Source organism: Helianthus annuus, chromosome 3, assembly GCF_002127325.2.
Source record: "Helianthus annuus cultivar XRQ/B chromosome 3, HanXRQr2.0-SUNRISE, whole genome shotgun sequence".
Lineage (NCBI taxonomy): Eukaryota > Viridiplantae > Streptophyta > Magnoliopsida > Asterales > Asteraceae > Helianthus > Helianthus annuus.
The window spans coordinates 149,150,333-149,169,993 of NC_035435.2; the positions used below are offsets into that span (position 1 = coordinate 149,150,333).

General features: G+C 35.8%; 2 protein-coding genes across 3 annotated transcripts; one reads left to right on the forward strand and one right to left on the reverse strand.

Moving 5' to 3' along the window:
* The first annotated feature begins 3,048 nt into the window (after positions 1–3,048).
* On the forward strand, positions 3,049–9,393 carry LOC110930030 (probable histone-arginine methyltransferase 1.3). Of its 2 annotated transcripts, none has more exons than XM_022173240.2 (15): positions 3,049–3,486; positions 4,661–4,723; positions 4,942–5,044; positions 5,239–5,382; positions 5,543–5,646; positions 5,763–5,861; positions 5,947–6,016; positions 6,123–6,219; positions 7,006–7,060; positions 7,231–7,314; positions 7,402–7,479; positions 7,751–7,854; positions 8,108–8,280; positions 8,794–8,960; positions 9,047–9,393. In XM_022173240.2, the coding sequence occupies exons 1-15, from the start codon at positions 3,283–3,285 to the stop codon at positions 9,128–9,130; spliced, it is 1,629 nt and encodes a 542-aa protein (XP_022028932.1). In that variant the 5' UTR covers positions 3,049–3,282; the 3' UTR covers positions 9,131–9,393. The 2 variants fall into 2 exon arrangements, with proteins under 2 accessions (XP_022028932.1, XP_022028933.1); XM_022173241.2 differs by having other exon boundaries at positions 8,809–8,960.
* A 1,647-nt stretch (positions 9,394–11,040) lies between these two features.
* Positions 11,041–19,012, reverse strand: LOC110930032 (isoleucine--tRNA ligase, chloroplastic/mitochondrial). The gene is made up of 22 exons (XM_022173242.2): positions 18,743–19,012; positions 18,233–18,431; positions 18,000–18,154; positions 17,811–17,912; positions 17,598–17,667; positions 17,394–17,506; positions 17,129–17,197; positions 16,482–16,589; positions 16,229–16,376; positions 15,465–15,696; positions 15,097–15,383; positions 14,845–14,981; positions 14,045–14,192; positions 13,792–13,923; positions 13,563–13,691; positions 13,356–13,483; positions 13,100–13,264; positions 12,882–13,007; positions 12,719–12,792; positions 12,376–12,625; positions 12,122–12,301; positions 11,041–11,596 (listed from the first exon to the last, which is right to left on the reverse strand). Exons 1-22 carry the CDS (start codon positions 18,764–18,766, stop codon positions 11,354–11,356), a joined length of 3,219 nt encoding a protein of 1,072 aa, XP_022028934.1. The 5' UTR covers positions 18,767–19,012; the 3' UTR covers positions 11,041–11,353.
* Between the last annotated feature and the right edge of the window lie 649 nt (positions 19,013–19,661).

The following is a 19,661-nucleotide window of genomic DNA, read 5'->3' on the forward strand; positions in this document are numbered from 1 at the left end:
TAGCGTATAGCCTATCTAAACCCAATTTTTGATATCAAACTTTTTTGGGATTTTTAAAGATTTTTATTTATTTTTAGGCTGAGCATAACATAGGGTTCTAGCTCTAAGTCGGTAATTGCCGGTTTTGCCATTTTGGGCTATAAAATGAGTTTTATAAATCCTTTTGACCCCAAACCTTTTTCTACTGATCTAATATGATAAATACAATATTTTGAGCCTTCTGGCATAATAAAAATATCAGCTTTCCTTTGAAAACCCGGAAATGGTTTTAAATCGTCTTTTTAAGCGTTTTTAACGCATAGTATGTATTAAAAACATTTTAAACATATAAGAGTTGATGCCTACTGATATTTTAAGTAAGTTTATGTATTTTAACAGTAAGGAAAAGTTTTAAACTCAGATTTCCAGTTTTGACCTTTTAAGCTTATGTGAAATTACCAAAATGCCCCTACGGTGCATGGTTTGGTTATAAGTAGTAAATTTCACATATATGCTATACCCTACTGTTATAACTTGGTAAACTAAGTATTTTTACTGATTACATCAGACCTGGAACTCAGAATGATATTTAAACTCTCTTATAACCTTTAAAATGACCAAAATACCCATACGGGGCATAAATTGGTCTTAAACTCGTTTTGGACATAATGGAAGGTATCCTACTGATATCACAACATATTTAAGGCATATTAGCTTAGGAAACCTGTTCATGACTCTTGTGGTTACCCGTTACGCCCTTTTCGCGTTCGGATCGGCTTATGTAACTAGTTTGCATAAATTAGCCTAAACGGGTCAAACCATATCGTTTTTGTCTCAAAATTCAGAATGTGTTTAGGTTACCCATATTATACAAGCATACAAGCTTGTCGGGTCAAAACCACATTCTAAACCGGTCTTCGCTTTATCATGCGTTTGAACTGTGTCTTCCTTTTGAAAACTAACCGGTCTAAGCATAGGCTTAATTAAGGACCCGTTAGGATTCTAATAGGTTATTAAAAACCTTCGTTCCAGATTTAGGAGCCCAGTAAAAGCTATCTGTACTTGCTTGGTGGTATACGTTTGGGATAAATTGTATAAATTTGCTCAGATAAATACATTTAACTTATTTTCCCTTATACGAGCTTGGGGTACGGTATATAAAATACCGCTTGGTCGGGTAATTAACCTTAACCGGTCGGTGGTTAAGTGTTGTCAAAATGACCCGTTTAAAAATGTTGTTTTGTTTGTTTAACGCCTTTGGGGGTTTAATGACCATGTCCCAGATATCCTTGGCATCATTCAAAGAATGACCACGACCTTAGCACACGGGTGTAGGCGTACACCCGTAGTGCATTCAAATAAATAAAGTATAATCGTCGATATGAGAGAAGTCTCGCGGCAGAACTATACTAAGTTGTGTGTCTATTAATCTTTAACCCGGCACGACCCGGATAACTGAACGCATAACAAACATGTAATTCTTTTACAAGATTATAAGCAAGTAATTATCCCAAGTTATAAAAAGTTTTGTGCCGCGGGCATTCAAATCAATTTTTAAAACATTTTCAAAATGAGTCAGTTAAATTGTATTTACCAGTGTAAACTGACGTATTTTCCCAAAAAGACTAAGTGCAGGTACTACGCGTAATAGGCTGGTCTCTCCTTGCATCAAATAGAAGTCTCGCAAGCTTAGATGTTAAAGTCTGTTGAACAAGTTTCCTCTTTATTTTGATCCGCCTGTGGATCCTTTACTTTCCATTTGTAATACTTTGATATTACTTTATATCGGATTGTAATATAATTATCTTTTGCTTCCGCTGTGCATTTAAATTTGTGTTGTTTGACTATGATGATATCAACTACGTCACGGTACTCCCCACCGGGCCCACCGGTAATACGTGAAAATAACGGGGTGTGACACGATATGAATGTACACGCACAAGAAAACACACCGGGCTCACTAACGGGCTTCAATTGGGCCGCAGACCAAAATATAGACAATAGGGGTTTTTTCTGGGCCGATGACAACCCATTCGACCAGGAAGTAGAAGATAGTGTGCGACCCTAATACTTGGTGTAAACTGTTTTACGTTGAATATTCATTCTTATGAATCTACATGACTCCCTAATACTCGTAATTATTCATTAATACATCAATACATTGGTCACCTCATGCAAGGTTCACGTAGACTATATTACATAACATGGTGCAAAGGAAACGAGTTCAAAAATAACCCCTAAGCATTCAGTTAAGGATTTAGTCCACCAGTCAAGCATTGCACATATAAGTTATGAGGAGAGGTGGCGCATGTGACGCAAGGAGTGTACAACCAGGCTTAACGAACTGTCGAACAACTTACAATAGTAAAATAATAACAATCTCATAGAGCCATCATGTGTTTAACGTAACATACGCTCGTTCAGTATGTAGTGAGACATAAAATGTAACCATGCAAGCTAGAAGTCGAGGAAATCAAGAAATACTAACCTTGAAAGTTCGGGTTGTCACAACCACGGCCGCCGCCACCACCAACCACTGCCGCTACCAACCACCATCGACGGCCGTCGCCGCCACCCCTCTTCACCGCCACTCATCATCGTCATCGCTACTACCGACCGCCGCCACCACTGATCGCCGCCACCACCGATCGCTGCCACCACCTACAATCACTACCACGACCACCACCACTCACCGCTGATTTTATTCCTTAATTTTCTTGCCTACCAAACAATACATGATAATAATTCATTCCATTCCTACATGGTAACCAAATGAGACATGAAATTGTAATGATCCATTACATTCCCTTGTCCATTACATTCACTCGTCCATTCCATTACCGCATACCAAACAGACCCCAAGTCTTTCCCCTACTACTCCACCACTAGCTCATTGACAATAAACATTTAAAAAGAAAGTTTTTTATCACTAAAAAAACTTGCCAACAAAATTCATAATTAAAAAAAATAAAACAAAATCCACAAAAAAGTTGTAATTTACAAGATGTGGTGTGCATTTGTTTCTAGTTGTTTGTTACTTTTGAGGGTTTTATATTCAACATTTGGATGATGGAGACCCAACCACACCACCATATGAACAAAGGAGGTGAGAACAAAAGCAACAACTTATAAACTTATTTTTATTATTTTTGCACTCTCCTCCTTCAACCTTCACCTTTTCTCTCTCTCTACCCCCATAAACCCTAGCTTCTATATCACTCTCTTCACACACACGCACCTATACATACATATATATACACACACACGCAATCTTTTCACTGAAACAGTCACACCCAATTCACCATGGATACTCTACCTGCTCAAAATCCAAAACCCCACCACAATTTCACCGTTGATTCGATCAATTTGCTCGCTTCAACCCCTCCGAAACATGTTTCCGGTCCTCTGTCTGCGGTTTTCGGGTCGGCTTCCGGGTTCCCGGAGCTCCAGTTCTTCCTAGAGCCCGATGGTCAACACTCTATTAACTTTGACCTTCGAACCACTCAGGTATAGCTTTTTAGTTGTTAAAGTTTTAAACTTTGGTTGTTATTTGATTAATTGGTTTGTTTTGCATCTTTTTTTAGGTTTTGTGTTTGGTTTGTAAGTTCCTGATTAATTGGAATAAGTTTCAGCATTGCTGTTATGAATTTGTTGGTAAAGTTTAAGCCTTTAAGGTTATTTATAGAGCCACTCAGGTTGTTATTTGAGTTTTTATATGTTGTTTTGATTAATTGGTTTTGTGTTGGGGCTTGTTTTGGTTTGATTTGCATTTTTTAGGTTTTTTGTTTAATTTGTAAACTCCTAGGGCTGTAAAGGAAACAAACCGAACGAACACGAACAAGGCCTTGTTCTCGTGTTCGTTCATTAAGGTTATAACATGTTCACGAACGGTTCATGAACACCTACCGAACGAGATTTTTTGTTTGTATTTGTGATTTTGTTCGTTAAGGAAAGGAACGTGTTCATGAACGGTTCACGAACACAGATACAATCGACGAAGTTTGATAGTATTTTTCAATTTGAATAATGAGAAGGAAAGGGGAACGGTGCATAAACAAGGTGGAGGTAGGGTTTTCTATTTTATTTGTTTGGGTAACGAGAATATAAAAAAGTTTAAATAAAATAAATAAATGGCAAAAAATATTTAATGAACAACATAAACAAACGAACATGAACGAATGTTCACAAACACGTTACCAAACGTTCACGAACACAATTGAACGAACGAGACATCTGTTCGTGCTCGTTCATTTAACTATCGAACGAAATTCCTTGTTCATGTTCGTTCATTAACTAAATGAACGAACGTAAACAAACTTCCCGCCGAACGGCTCACAAACTGTTCGCTGAACGTTCGGTTCGTTTACAACCCTATAAACTCCTGATTAATTGGAACAAGTTTCAGCATTGCTGTTATGAATTTGTTGGTAAAGTTTATGCCTTTATGATCACTTAGAGCCTAGAGGGACTAGTGCTCTGTTTGTCACAGTCCACCTTCCAAAGTATGTGCTGTTTGTGCTGTAAATATGAGCAATTGTTATTTTTCATTCATTTGATCTTATTTTTTATTTTGTGGGTCCCATTTTTGTGGATTTGTGTTTATTGAAAGTTTGAAACTTAAATAGAGACGATAAAAGGTTTGTATTCATTTGTTTAAATGTTAAACTTTTGGCGGTTTCAGCTTTTCAGGTTAGGTGAATTACAATCACTTTGTGTGTCAGAAGGTTCTGAAACCGTCAAAGAGGTAAGCCATTGCGACTATGTTGTGTAGCTTATATTTTTGTATATTTATTTCCGATTGATTGGTTTATAACTATATCGCCTTTATACAAAGTACTTATATCTGTTCATATAGATATAAGAAAAAAGTTAACATTTTGAACCTTTAATTTGTGTTATTATGACGTGCATTATGCATATATGAGTATACCGTGACCAATGATATTCTAACGTTTGAATCAGAAAACTTTTTCAAAGGGGATTACTATTCAATTTAAAGAGGAGGAAGAAAGTAGCTCCTTTCATGGTGCGTTTGAGCAATGGAAAAGTGACGTAACGATTCAAGGTCTGCTACCCTTTGCAAACATTATATATAATATATTGATGATATAGTTTCTTTTTAATTTTGTAATTTCCTTTATCTCATGATCGCACCTAGTGACATGAAACAAACGAGTGAAAAAAGTTATTCACTATGGGATGGAATATGGATAATGGTAATAAACCATACGCTGATTATATTTATTGTTTCTTTTACAGGATCAACCTTACCAAATGGAACAATTTCTTCTTCTAAAAGCAAGTTCGATGATAAAATTGAATCATCGTCTGCTAAAATGTACTTCCATTACTACGGGCAACTGCTTCATCAGCAAAATATGTTGCAGGATTACGTGAGGACAGGTCAATATACCATCTTGTTCTTTATCAGGCTCATGTTAGCATGCATTACAGTGTGATGCTAGGATGCACTAATTCATTTCAATAAGCATGGTTCGAAACTTCAAATGACTGTTTCGGGATGTTATGGAGCTGAATTGCATGATGAATGTTTATTATTTAGGTTCCTACTATGCTGCGGTTATGGAGAATCAAGCAGATTTTGCTGGGCGTGTGGTGGTTGATGTCGGTGCTGGAAGTGGCATATTGTCATTGTTTGCCGCTCAGGTGTACTTACAAAAACGCACATCCAAACACCTTTTTACTATCGCATGCTGACATCACATCCGTGATTTCACATTCTGACGTACAGCGACTAATCATATCTTCTTGGCACTTGTTAGGCTGGTGCAAAACATGTTTATGCGGTGGAAGCATCTGAGATGGCTGACTATGCGCAAAAGCTTATTGCGGGGAACCCTATTTTGGGACAAAGAATTACGGTTAGTCCGTTTTCATAAAACAAGTTAAACTACTCTTGATCTTGGATGTCTTATTCTTAGTGGACATGCTGCCGTTAAAATGTAGGTTATCAAGGGGAAAGTCGAAGATGTAGAATTGCCTGAGAAAGCTGATATATTAATCTCCGAGCCTATGGGTAAGTTTATTAGTCGTTATACTATATGTCTATTGTATTATTATTATATTGCTTTGAAAATAAAATGATTCTTCACATGTTTCCATGCCATTATTGTCTCTTACAGGCACTCTGTTAGTTAATGAGAGAATGCTTGAGTCGTATGTCATTGCAAGAGATCGGTTTCTCGTCCCTAATGGGAAAATGTTCCCAACTGTTGGAAGGTGATATTTTTAATTCTAATCCAAACTCAAAGCAAAATTAACGACAACCTGTCCTTTAATGTCATGGTTGATATATGTACTACGCTGCGCGGTTTCAGTCATATATGTTTTGGCTCAGTATAGCAACCGAAAGAAATATGCTCAGAAGAATATCGACACGTATTTTACATCGATCGAAAACCATAAAAATAAGTTTAAATTGGACAACGGGAAAGGGCTGATTTTGAATTAACGTAAACGCCATCTTAAATATGACTTTAATGAAAATTTACGTCGAAACGTATACCAACTTGAATTTATACCAACACGTGCATAAAAATAAGCACGTAAGAAAATAGTGTTTTACGTCAAAACTTAAGACCAATAGAAAACGTACATAAAAATAAGCACGAAAACGTATTATATTTGAGCCGACTCATTTCCGGAAAAAAAAAAAAAATTTACATCAAAACGTACACAATAATAAGAATAAGAACATATTATATTTGACCCAGCTCATTTCCAAGGAAAATTTACGTGGAAACGTAAATCAACCTTAATTTATACCGAAACGGACATAAAAAGACACGTCAAACTCGGTTACAAAGTCTTTAGAAAGTTAAGGGGTTGTAAGTGTCAATTCTGAAAGTTGAGGAGTAAAAGTATAAAAAAAGACAAAAAAAGACCGAAAAAACGGAAAGTCAAAAAGTCAAAGTACTATCCATCAAAGTTGCTAATTCTATTATAGATAATATCTATATGTATGCCATTTAATCTCAATTCTCTGTGTTCTTTTAAATCTTGTAGAATTCACATGGCACCATTCAGCGACGAGTATCTCTATGTTGAAGTTGCAAACAAGGTACACGTTTTTTTATATTGCTTATGATATTATTTGTTAATGTGCCACATTCTTATCTCTTCGTAGATTAAGAGCATCTCGATTATTATTTACATCTAGTGGTCTCCATATATGATATTATTACTATAAGAGGTATACTTGATTCTTTATTTTTGCTTCTTGCTATGCAGGCCCTGTTTTGGCAGCAACAGAACTATTATGGAGTTGATCTAACAGCTTTACATGGAACCGCATTTCAAGGATATTTTTCACAGGTTTGTCTGGCTTGCTTACGTACGTAAAATGGTCACATTCTTCTTTACTGAAGTTATTACTTATTCAAAATACGACTGTGTTTGCAGCCAGTGGTTGATGCTTTTGATCCGAGGTTATTGGTGGCTCCGGCAGTTTCCCATGTGATCAATTTTACTACTATCAAGGTATCGCAATTTTTAATTGGTAATGACGGAATAGTTTTATGTGCTGACCAGTGACCATCTTCAAAAATTTGTATGCACATCGTTCTTAAAAATAACTATGTTCTAGTTCAACATTTAGGGTTAAAAATCTTGTGCCGTGATTCTTAGAGAACCCTGTGTTCATTAACATAACAAAACACTAATTGTAACCTAGGAAAATCATTTATGCCTGATTCATGTTTGTCACTAAATGAATATACACGTTACACTTGTTTTATAATTCCATTTTCAGGAAGAGGACTTGTACGAAATTGACGTACCTTTGAAATTCTCAGCTTCTGTGGGCACAAGAGTGCATGGCCTCGCGTGTTGGTTTGATGTTCTATTTAACGGCAGGTGATTAATTTATCCTGTTAACGGCATATCAAAACGGGCCGGGTTGGGTTGGGTTGGCACAAAGATTTTTTGACCAAATCTAATTTAAATGAATAAATGATTCAGAAAAATTGTATGCATCAAATTACACTTTTGGCGATTTTCATTCTTTTGATTCATTACATATCTAACATAACCCGAATCGACCCATTTATAAGTGAAAGTGTTTTTCTCTACTAACTAAATTTTGTATATTAAACTTGTTGATCTACAGCACTGTACAAAGGTGGCTAACCACGGCTCCTGGTGCACCGACAACTCACTGGTACCAACTGCGTTGTGTCCTGTCTCAACCCATATATGTCATGCCGGGCCAAGAAATTACGGGTCGTCTTCACATGATTGCACATAGCGCTCAGAGTTACACAATTAACCTAACCATGTCAGGTTGGTTACAAGATAGTTATTAATATTATCAGAATTACTTTATCCAAACACTAGAACATCATTAAATTGCAATAATCAGTTAAATATTAGAATAAAATGCCATTTTCACCCCTGAGGTTTGGCCAGTTTTGCGTCTTTCATTCAAAGGTTTGTTTTTCCGTATCAGAATCCAAAAAGGTTTAAAATCTTGCCATTTTCATCCGGCTCGTTAACTCTATCCATCTTTCTTTGTTATGTCAGGGGTATTTCCGTCTTTTTTGCTCACTTAAATGACAATCCAGTCTTTTTACATAAAGTGAAAAAGACTAAATTGCCCTTTAAGTTAGCAAAAAAGTCAGAAATATCCCTGACTTAATGGAGAAAATGGATGGAGTTAACGAGCCAAATGAAAATGGCAAGATTTTAAACCTTTTGGATCCAGATGCGGAAAAATAAACCTTTGGATGAGAGTTGCAAATCTGGCCCAACCTCATGAATGAAAATGGCATTTTACTAAATATGTGACCTTTTGAGATTCGGGTTGTGCAGCTAAAATGTGGGGCCCTGGTGCTGAACAAGGAGGAATATTACAAACATCAAGTTGCAGACTTGATCTAAAAGAACCATATTATCGAATGTCTCAACCGCAAGCCTATTCAGTTGCCCAAGATCAACAGCCAAATCAGTTGTTACAATCACAGGTACAAATTACCTTAAAAACATGTTCTATTTTTTTTTTTTTTTTTTGTTAATGTGGTGATCTGGATTTTGTTGACCGGAATTTCAGGATCTACAACTTCCGTCTTTGGATGATGACGGGTCGGATTTTATCCAACAACCGTCAAATGATTCGACGGTCCATATTCATTGAGTCGTCGTGAAGAGATACATTTGAGATGTTGACAAATGGTCAGGGTGATCCATGATGTTACATTATACAAGGCACCATGAAATGTCAGGCGGGTTATTTACATGACTGCCTTTTACTCTTGTGCAATGCCTGTATATTAGGTTGACCTTTTTTTTTCTTTGCTCTTTTAGAGTATTGTCACTACTTTGTTTTTAGCAAGTTTGACTAATAATTAATTTCTAGCTTCTAGAGGAAGTAGACTTTGTCAATGAAGTCATTTGATCGCCACTTCTTACTTTCAAACTAATATTCCAAAAAAAAAAAGGAAAATATGTAATCTCTCTTCAACCCATTTAGCAAGCTTTTAACTTTATTACATGTTTATAATCTGACAATCCATTACTAAGTGTATTACAACCGTCAATACTTTTTTTATCAGTTTGGGTTACATGGCCTTAAACGTGTTTGGGTCAGGGTTATCCTTGACACATGATTATATCGGCCACGTTCTCAGTTTAAGCCTAGCATGATCGTCACCTTTGTTAAATAAGACCATAAGGTTTGCGCGTGGAAATATGGTGTGGTGGTCTCTCCATGTCGTGCACACCGGCACACCAATGGCGTGGGACCATAAGGTTTGCGCGTGGAAATAAGGTTTGCGTAGGTAGTAGCTGTTGTGTGTTGTGTGACAACGGTTACATTAATTTTTTTTTTTACCTGTGAATAATAAGTAACATCCCCTATATAGACACCCATTCTATCATATTTTTACAAACTCTCAATTCATCTAATTTTCTCTACTTTTTTCACATTTTCACTTTAAAATTTTCGTAAAAAATGGCAATGAACCCATGGAAGGAAGAAGAGTACATTGCATTGCGTGAATCGTGGATCGCAACGGTTACCGACAACGGGGCTCCTTTACCCACGCCTCCGTTTTGGGAACGAGTTTTTCCAACAATTTTGTATGCCTAGCGGTGAGGCCACCGAACCATGGACGCACTTTGTTCACGTTTCCGAATTATTCGTATGGCTAGTTCGAGATTTGAGATGGTTGTCAACGCTATGGACAACATGGTGAGCTCAACAAAAACGATGTCATCCAAGTCGCCCTCGTTGAGTACAGGCACACGTTATGTAATGTTTCTTTTACTAGCGTTTATTTTCTAATTTATGTATATTTTTGATTTTTAAATTATGCAATGTTTTTTTATTAATGTTATTTGTTTAATTTGTATTAATGGTATTTTTAATTAAACTTGATAGATTTTATATAATTTTAAATATAAATAATATAAAAAGTGTGTGCCATATGTTAAATAACGTCACCCTTTCACGCCCTGTCCCACTTCTCCCTTTTTACACCACGCCACTTTTCTGACGCTTGCTAACGTGACGTCCACATGTCGCACAACGCCCCCCTTTTCAAGCCCTCCCACTCCGTATAGTGTAAGTGAAACAACTTATAGGTTGGTTTAAGACCTGACAAACTAAGTACCTTGCCAAAGAATTGGGTTCTAGTTAGTTGGGATCAGTTTTGACGATGTGGGTGTCGTTTAGACCTACTCAAAATGTGAACCCTGGTTAAGGCCGGCTAGTGTTGACAATGCCGGTCTCGGTTAGACCTACTCAAAAGTTGGATCATTGGTTAAGGACGTCTAGCGTAGAACCATTGCTCAAATAAAACACCCGTTGACCTCTTACATTCTAAAATAATATTTTTAAATGAAAATTGCATTATTATTTTTATAGTCCTTAAACAACTATATTCAATTCTGACCTCAGGCCTTTGACCTCCGCATTAAAAGTAGAAATTGAAATGGGGTTGCACCTTAGTTGTGACATGACATGACCTCCACATAGGATAATAAACAAACAAGAATAATCATATGAAAGAAGCAATAATTTTTTAAGCAATTTAAGATATATCGCAGAGATAAAACATAACCCGAATTGATCCATTCATAAGTAATTAAGTTGAAACCGTCACCTGTAAGTTATTATCTTTACGAATCGTATGTGAAAAAGTAATCCATTATGATAAATTGCACAAGACTTTTATTGCAGATAAATAGAACACACTGCATCACAGATCATGTTTCATGATTTATAATCTGCAGACACTAAACGAATGTGTTTTGGGTCAACCCGATCCATACAAAGTACCCTTTTGACCCGTTTTCAAATCTTCCCATTATGCCGGTTCTAGGGGATAAATTTATCCGTCAAGAGATCACCTACACGTCAACTGACAGCTGCAAGAGCAGGAAGTGGTTGGCCAGCAATAACATCATAGCAACGTTTGCAAAGTGTCGGGTGATCAATAAATGAACCAACTTGAGGTGAAAAATTCCAGCATCTTTCACATTTTGTACCGTCTGCGCGCGATATTCCGATCCATATTTTATTTTCTCCTTGAATTAAATATTCTCCAGAATATGGTATATTTTTTGTTGGTAAATCATCCAACGTAGAAAGAATCTCAACCTGCAGTTTGACCAGTAGCAGTCCAGTCAACTTTCATCAAATTTTGACACCTAAGATGTCAAAACAAAAAAATTAAAGTAATATTGTCTTTGTAATCTAGGGGTGTGCCAATTCGGTTCAGTTTTTAGGTAAAACTGAAGCCGTAACCGAAACGTTTGATTTTGGTTATTGAAAACCGTTTGGTTTCGGTCTTTTCGGTTTTGGAATAAAATTACGTAAGATTCAAAAATAAAAAGTATAATCCATGATCAAGAATTTTTCTTAGATGTTTACATTTAAGTTATTATATTTAAACCTTTTAATTAAATATTGTTCACATAAACTGAACCTTCTAATATATTTTTCGCTCAGTAGTGTCCGGTATGTAGTTTCCGTATAGAATTTTTTAGGTATATACGTTTTCGACCCCCCCGGTTTTATAATTTCTTTTTGGTATATACGTTTTCAACCATCTGTCGGAAATCTCAAGCTTCGTCACTGTTTCAACGTAAACCCTTTCTGACCCAGTACATTAAATAGAAATACCTGAGATGTTATGAATATGCGATGCAGTGAGTCAGCATCAACTTTAGCTTCACACATGTTCGTTAATCTCTCAGCAAGATTATCATCAGAGCTATGGAGATACACCTTCGCCTCCAGACTGGAACCGATAAGTTTGCCGGTGCGCGCGCTCTCCAAAGCTTTATTTACTTCAGTTCTCAACTACCAAATTCATACAAATGATGATAAATAATAAATAGAATTATTAAAAATCATATGTATATTATTGAGGTTACCTCAAGTATTTTCCCCCAAAATTCTATTTCTTCCTCGGGAAATGCAAGCCATCTTTGATTTTCTTCAGGCCACTTTGACTCGAAAACAAATTTCGCCATGTCAGCGTTGTCGATATTATATTCGAAAGGGAGATTTTGCCACACGTCTTCAGCCAGATGAGGTAGGATTGGAGCTATTACTCTCACTATCGACAGTAGATGAACTGCAAGGACCGTTTGACAACTTCTCCTTGTAAAACTTGAAGCCCCACTGAAATAAAAGTCAACATCTCAAAGTCAACTCATGTTGACTATAAACAAGTAAACAACATCAGACTTTTATTAAATCATAAGAAAGTTTTACCCAACGTAAAGGCGGTCTTTGGCAACATCGAAATAGAAATTTGAGAGATCAACAATAGCGAACCGTTGAATGATCTGAAATGGAACAAAATACATTTATAATTAATCACTAAGACACTAATCAATAAGAAACATTTAGTCAAGAAAAAAAAGTAAGAATTTACCTGGAATATTTTGAAGAACTGATAGCTTTCGTAGCTTTCTTTAATGTTTTTCACAACACTTTCAAGCTGAAACAGAGCATGCTGATCGATCTCAGGAAGTTCATCATACGCAATAGCATTTTCAGCCTGCAAAAGATAAACACAATATATATAATAACGTAGAAACTTTATTCAAACCGAATAGATATCCAAAGAATATTTTCAAAAGCATTACATACTTTCCAATCATGAAGATTTCCCAAAAGAAACCGTAAAGTTCCTCTTAGCTTTCTATAAATATCAGACATTTGGCGAAGAACTTGCGGACCGATCAAAACGTCTCCTGTATAATCTACACTTGAGACCCAGAGTCTAAGTACGTCTGCTCCATAAGAAGGTGCTTCCTGGAAGATTTTTTTTTTTTTTTTTTAATAATCTACTATTAAAAGATTATTTTTTAAAACAATTAATGATTGATGCAAAACAGCCACTAACCTCTTGATTCTTCCCTCCTTCAATTATGGTACGTGGATCAACGACATTACCCAAAGATTTACTCATTTTTAAACCCTTCTCATCAAGCACAAATCCATGTGTTATAACTCCAGAATACGGAGCTTTTCCTGTTACATTTATTAAAATAATATTACTAATAATAAATGATTACAGCGAATTTAATGTTGTTGGATTAAAAATGTGCACCTTTTGTCGCAACACTAGTCAATAAAGAACTTTGGAACCAACCCCGATGCTGATCTGTACCTTCAACGTACAAATCTGCAGGAAAACTCAGGCCCTTTCTATTTTCCAAAACAGCAGCCCATGAAGAACCTGCAAATATAAAAGTCATTATTATGTCCGATTGCAAGCAAAGTTGTAATTTGTAAATTTTGTAATGGAATTACTTATGTTTAAAGAGGAACGAATTTACCTGAATCAAACCAAACATCCATTGTATCAGTTCCTTTCACATAATCCGATGCTTTATCGCGATAATTCTCAGGAAGCAATTCTTCTACTGACATGTACCACCATGCATCACTGCCCTTTTGTGAAATGATGGCTGCCAAATACAATAATCAAAAGGTAAATTTTAGTAATATAACTATATAAGTACATTTTAAAATATGTAGTAAACTGTTCAGTTTAGGTTTTTTTTTTTTTTTTTTTTTTTTTTGCATTACACTTGATATGATCAACGGTTTCTTCGTTTAGCAGAGGTTCTTTCGTCTCTGCATGATAAAAGACTGGAATTGGGACACCCCATGTCCTCTGACGAGATATACACCAATCGGAACGGCTGGATGTCATTGTAGAAATTCTGTTTTCTGCCTGAATGAAAAACAGTTAATAAACAAAATGTAAATTAATATTTGTACACTCTATAGAGAAAAATATGAAGACAAACAGTTGCTGTGATTGAAAGAGTGAATGATTGACCGTGCAGATTTCCAGATTAGGAAATCTTTATTAAATTTATATATACAATTGTAGGAAAAATTCAAAAAAGGGGAATATGTATATTTATAAAAGAGTAAAATGCCATTTTCGTCCCTGAGGTTTGGCCAGTTTTGCGACTTTCGTCCAAAGTTTTGTTTTTCCGCATCTGGATCCAAAAGGTTTGAAATCTTGCCATTTTCATCCGGCTCGTTAACTCCATCGATTTTTCTCCATTAAGTCAGGGGTATTTCTGCCTTTTTTGTTAAAGGGCAATTCGGTCTTTTTCAGGGGTATTCGGTCTTTTTACATAAAGTGAAAAAGACTGAATTGCCCTTTAAGTTAGCAAAAAAAGACGAAAATACCTCTAACTTAACGGAGAAAAATGGATGCAGTTAACGAGCCGGATGAAAGTGGCAAGATTTCAAACCTTTTGGATCCAGATGCGAAAAAACAAACCTTTGAACGAAAATCGTAAAACTGGCCATACCTCGGGGTCGAAAATAGCATTTTACTCTTTATAAAAAAAAGTATTCATGTACAATACCTGAGATGGGGTCCATGTAACTTGGTTAATGGCATCCATAGCAGCCTCTCTAAATCCTTCAACCGAAGCAAACCATTGTGCTGTTGCCCTAAAAATCGTAGGTTTTTTTGTTCGCCAATCATACGGATACTTGTGCTCTAAAAAGTAAAAAAAAAAAGCAATAACATTTAAATTAGAATTTCTAGTAAACCAACTAAACGGTATATAAAAAATTGTTTTGATTTGGATTTATGAATGGATAATATAACTTACTGTAAGGTTCTACCAAAACAATTGATAAACGTTCATCCAAGTGATTAACTACAGCAGCATTACCATCACCTAACACATCAAGCCCGCTAAATATCCCAGCTTCTTCAGTGAACTTTCCTTCATCATCTACTGGGGATATTATCGGCAAACCATATTTTAAACCAGTTAAATAATCATCCTGTCCATGACCCGGTGCTGTGTGAACAAGCCCGGTTCCAGATTCGGTTGTAATATAATCTCCACCAATCACAACCGGACATTCTTGGCCATTTATCGGGTGTGCGTATCTATTTGTACACGTATAACAATGTTAATTAGTATTTTGATAAAAGTAATTCAGTTTATTCAAACATTAACTCATTAAGCACCTGTAATTTTCAAGATCTGAACCTAAAACTGTTTTTTTAACCACAAGCTTCACATTCCATTTCGCTTCAAGTGTTGGCACAAGATCCGATGCAACAATGAAATAGGGTGTCTCGTCGGCTTTTAAAACATTACCAAATCTTCTGTTTTTGTCTTCAGAAGATGAAGCTACATCAGGTGAAACGGGTAGCACTTCAACAATCGCGTATTGGAGCTTGGGATTTACTGCAACAGCTGGAAAAAAGCAAGAAAGAAGATATAAACATGTGGATATATGTAGAAAACTTGGTAAACTTACACACACACAGTGGTGAGCAATAACCGAACCGTTAACCGAAACCGAACCGAAAACCCGAACTGCATCTAACCGAAAACCGAATTAACTGAACAGAACCATTCATATTTTTATATATATTTCTAGACTTTATACCTCTCTTTCATGTATTTCATGTTGTATACCTCCATTTCATGTATTTATACTTCCATTTCAATTATTATATCTCCATTTCATGCATTTAGACATCTAATTCATGTACTTATACCTCTATTACATGTATTTTTAAGCAAAAATTTTAGCCCAAGTTTGGTTTCGGTTATTAACCAAAAATAACCGAACCGAACCGAAAACCGACAAAATAACCGAATAAACCGAACCGATTAACCGAAAACCGAACGGTTAACAAAATAGATTAACCGATGACTTCGGTTTTGGTTAATACTAATAACTGAACCGGAATCGGGCACACCCCTACACACAAACACGTACCGGCATTTGCAGGAATAGTCCAGGGAGTGGTGGTCCAAATTGCAAGGGACAATTTGGGAAGAAATTCATCGAGTAATCCGTCTTTAGCTGGAGTATTTAATACTTTGAAAATTGCATACATGCTCTTTGAAACATGGCCTTCAGGATACTGCATCAAAAGACCGAACAGAGTTTGATTAAATAAAGAGTATATTTATTATTTATACAGGAAGAGTTAATATTAAACCAAACAAGAGGCTGGTGATAAACTTACCTCTAACTCAGCCTCTGCAAGTGCGGTGCGAGATGAAGGACTCCAGTGAACGGGCTTTCTCCCTCGATATATGTACCCTTTGAAAACCATTTGCCCAAACACTTCAATCTAAAAGGCCAAAAGGATAAAATAATATAAATAATATCACGGAGCAATTAGAAATAGCCTAGAGGCTATGCAGTTAATGCGGTAAAAAATCGGATATCAGTCAAGGACCGATATTTGAGATATAGGTTAACGCGGTGGGATATCGGTGAGGTATCACTAATTTTAGTGTCATGTAGAATTTATATTTATAGCAATTTAACACTAACACAGTATACGCTCCTATTATTAACAAATTAACCTTTTCCAACTTGCAAAACACTAACAATTGTAGCAATTAGGAACTGATTAAGACTTAAAACAATAACATTTAACACTAACAATTAACAATTAAGACTTGAAACACTAATAACAGCAATAAGAAGAAAGAAGAATGGTAGAACTAAGAAGAAAGGTACTGATATTGGGAAAAATCGGTGATATATCAATCAAATATTGCCGATACTATCGGTACCGATATTTGACGCCGATTTTTACATGGGGACTGATAATCGATATATCGGTGATATAGCCTGGAGGTGATACTAATTTAGCTTAATTACCTGAGCAGCTTCATATTCTGGATCAAGAGTGAGATAAGGGTTATCCCAGTCAGCCCATACTCCAAATCTCTGTTATCAGAAGGTAAAAAAAAAGTTCAATGTTGAATAAATCCTTAATAACTTTAATAGGTGACCAGCATTGTTACTCGACGGAAAAATAATTTAAATATGTAACCAAAACATGGACATTTCACAGGTAACTAAGTAGACAAGGAAATGTTACTCTTTCGATTATGTGCATTAGTTATTTAAACTTTAAACTGACCTTGAATGACGCCATTTGTGCCTTCACAGTTGCTTTGGCAAATTTAGCTGCTTTTGCTCTCAATTTTAATGGTGTTAGCCCCTTTCGTGCATCTTGGTCCAATGACTGCAATACTAAGACAATTTAACCGAAAATTAACGTGATTAAAGCTAGAAGCTACGATGAAATTTTCAACTTAATAAAGCAGCAAAAACCATCACTTGCCCTTTAACTCGATCGGCAGACCGTGGCAATCCCAACCAGGAACGTAATGGACTTTACAGTTTTGAAGCAGCTGTCATAAAGCAAAAAAAAATGATATAAATGTTCGGGTACACCGTACACATCCACCATGTTCACTGTATTTATACTTCTATAAGCATAAATCACGTAAAGTGACTCAAATATCACAGCACAAAGTGAACATTGCAACCATACCTTATACCGGTTGATAATGTCCTTTATAATCTTGTTTAAGGCATGTCCCATGTGTAAATCACCATTAGCATATGGAGGGCCATCATGAAGAATAAAACTTCCCTATCAAAAGAATAAGCAATACTAAATAGAGCAGAGAGAGAAGCATTGTAACACAAACAATGAAATTGAATAAGCTTCAATACCGACCCCGCTATTCTTCTCGGCAACGTTCTTAAAAACCTGATTTTCATCCCATAACTTCTGGATTTCAGGTTCCCTTACAGCAGAATTAGCTCGCATACCAAACGTTGTCTTAGGAAGGTCAACGGTATGCTTGTACTTTCCGTCTCCTTGCTTTGTTCCTAAAAAACGGAATACATCAATCAGTTAAAGGTCAAATTAACACAAGAAACTCATAAAGAACTTAACCAAGTTCGTACCTTTGGATTCTTTCTTGGCAGCCATCACAGGTCCACGAGACCTACGCTTTGACTGAGTGCAAAACGCACTCCTAGGATAAATACAGCCATACGTAAAACGGAAAAGAGACGAGAGCTCAATGGCAGAGCATCTTTGGAAATCAACGAGGCTAAAAGAAGATGTCTTTCTAAACGATGAACAACTTCTCAATGACATAACCTGAACATTTATTGTACAACAAGAATAATGAAACACTATAAAATGTCAAAAAACATATCAAACTTGACTTGCAAATATTGAAACAAATACCATATGAACCAATATGCTAAAGATAATAACATGAAAAGGCTTTCTTGACGTTCTATAAACACTGTCTCCATACAACAGCTTATTAAAAAAGATCCTAAAGTGAGCAAATTTACAGCAATCTTTGAATAGGCATTTTATCAAACACCTGGTGTGCAACTAAATTAATAGATTCCACTCAACCCCTTTAAAAAAGATCCTAAACATGTATTTATAAAACTTACGGTGTGAGAAGTTTGCATCGCCATTGCAGACGAGTTTGTTCTGTAAGTAGTGGGAATTGATGCTACAACTTGTGGGCTTCCATTAACGAAGAACGAAAGGAAGAATTAAGAAGGGGTTTGTTTGGATAAGTGAAAAGTGATGGCAGATGCGAACAAGAGGATGCTTATTTGACAAAATTAACGAATCATCCTCGTTTGTTTTTTCATCTGGTGCAATCTATGTCATTCAAATCATGGATAATATCCAAAATACGCACCTCTAGTGGAATTACCCGAAAGCTTTCGGTCGGTATCGATTTGATTTGGCATGTACAGACATCCGATATAAAAACCGAAAGATATATACCCAAGAAGATATTAAAACTTGTTTTATATCGATCGGGAAACTATGAAAATGAATACAAGTTCCGATGTTCGGTCTGTATCAATTCGGTTCATTATGCTATTGTTATTGTATTTGCACTCGATATAGCTTTCGATGCAGAAAAACTCTATTTGTGAATACAACTTTGTTTTCAATGGAATTTTATACCGTCACATTGAGAAAAATATAAATACGAATATGATACTGATACAAATGTTAAGACATTATCGGTTTGGTTATTCAAAATGATTAAAAAAATATATTAGTCTCGTTCGAATAAAACTTTATCGAATCGTATTGTTATGATTACGGTTTTGTTACGTTTAACTTTTAGGTTTGTCTTTTGTTGATGTGTTTTTCTATCGGTACCGTAACGAATTTACGAATGTAACATGATACTAATTGAATTTCACACGTGTCCCCACGACAACATGTTACATCTTACAGTATAGAGGCAAAGAGTAAGTAATTATTATTAGCTTGTGTTTAATTTTAAAAATTACAATGCATGATTATTTAATTTTTTAATGGTAAATTTTCAGTTTTTTTTTTCTT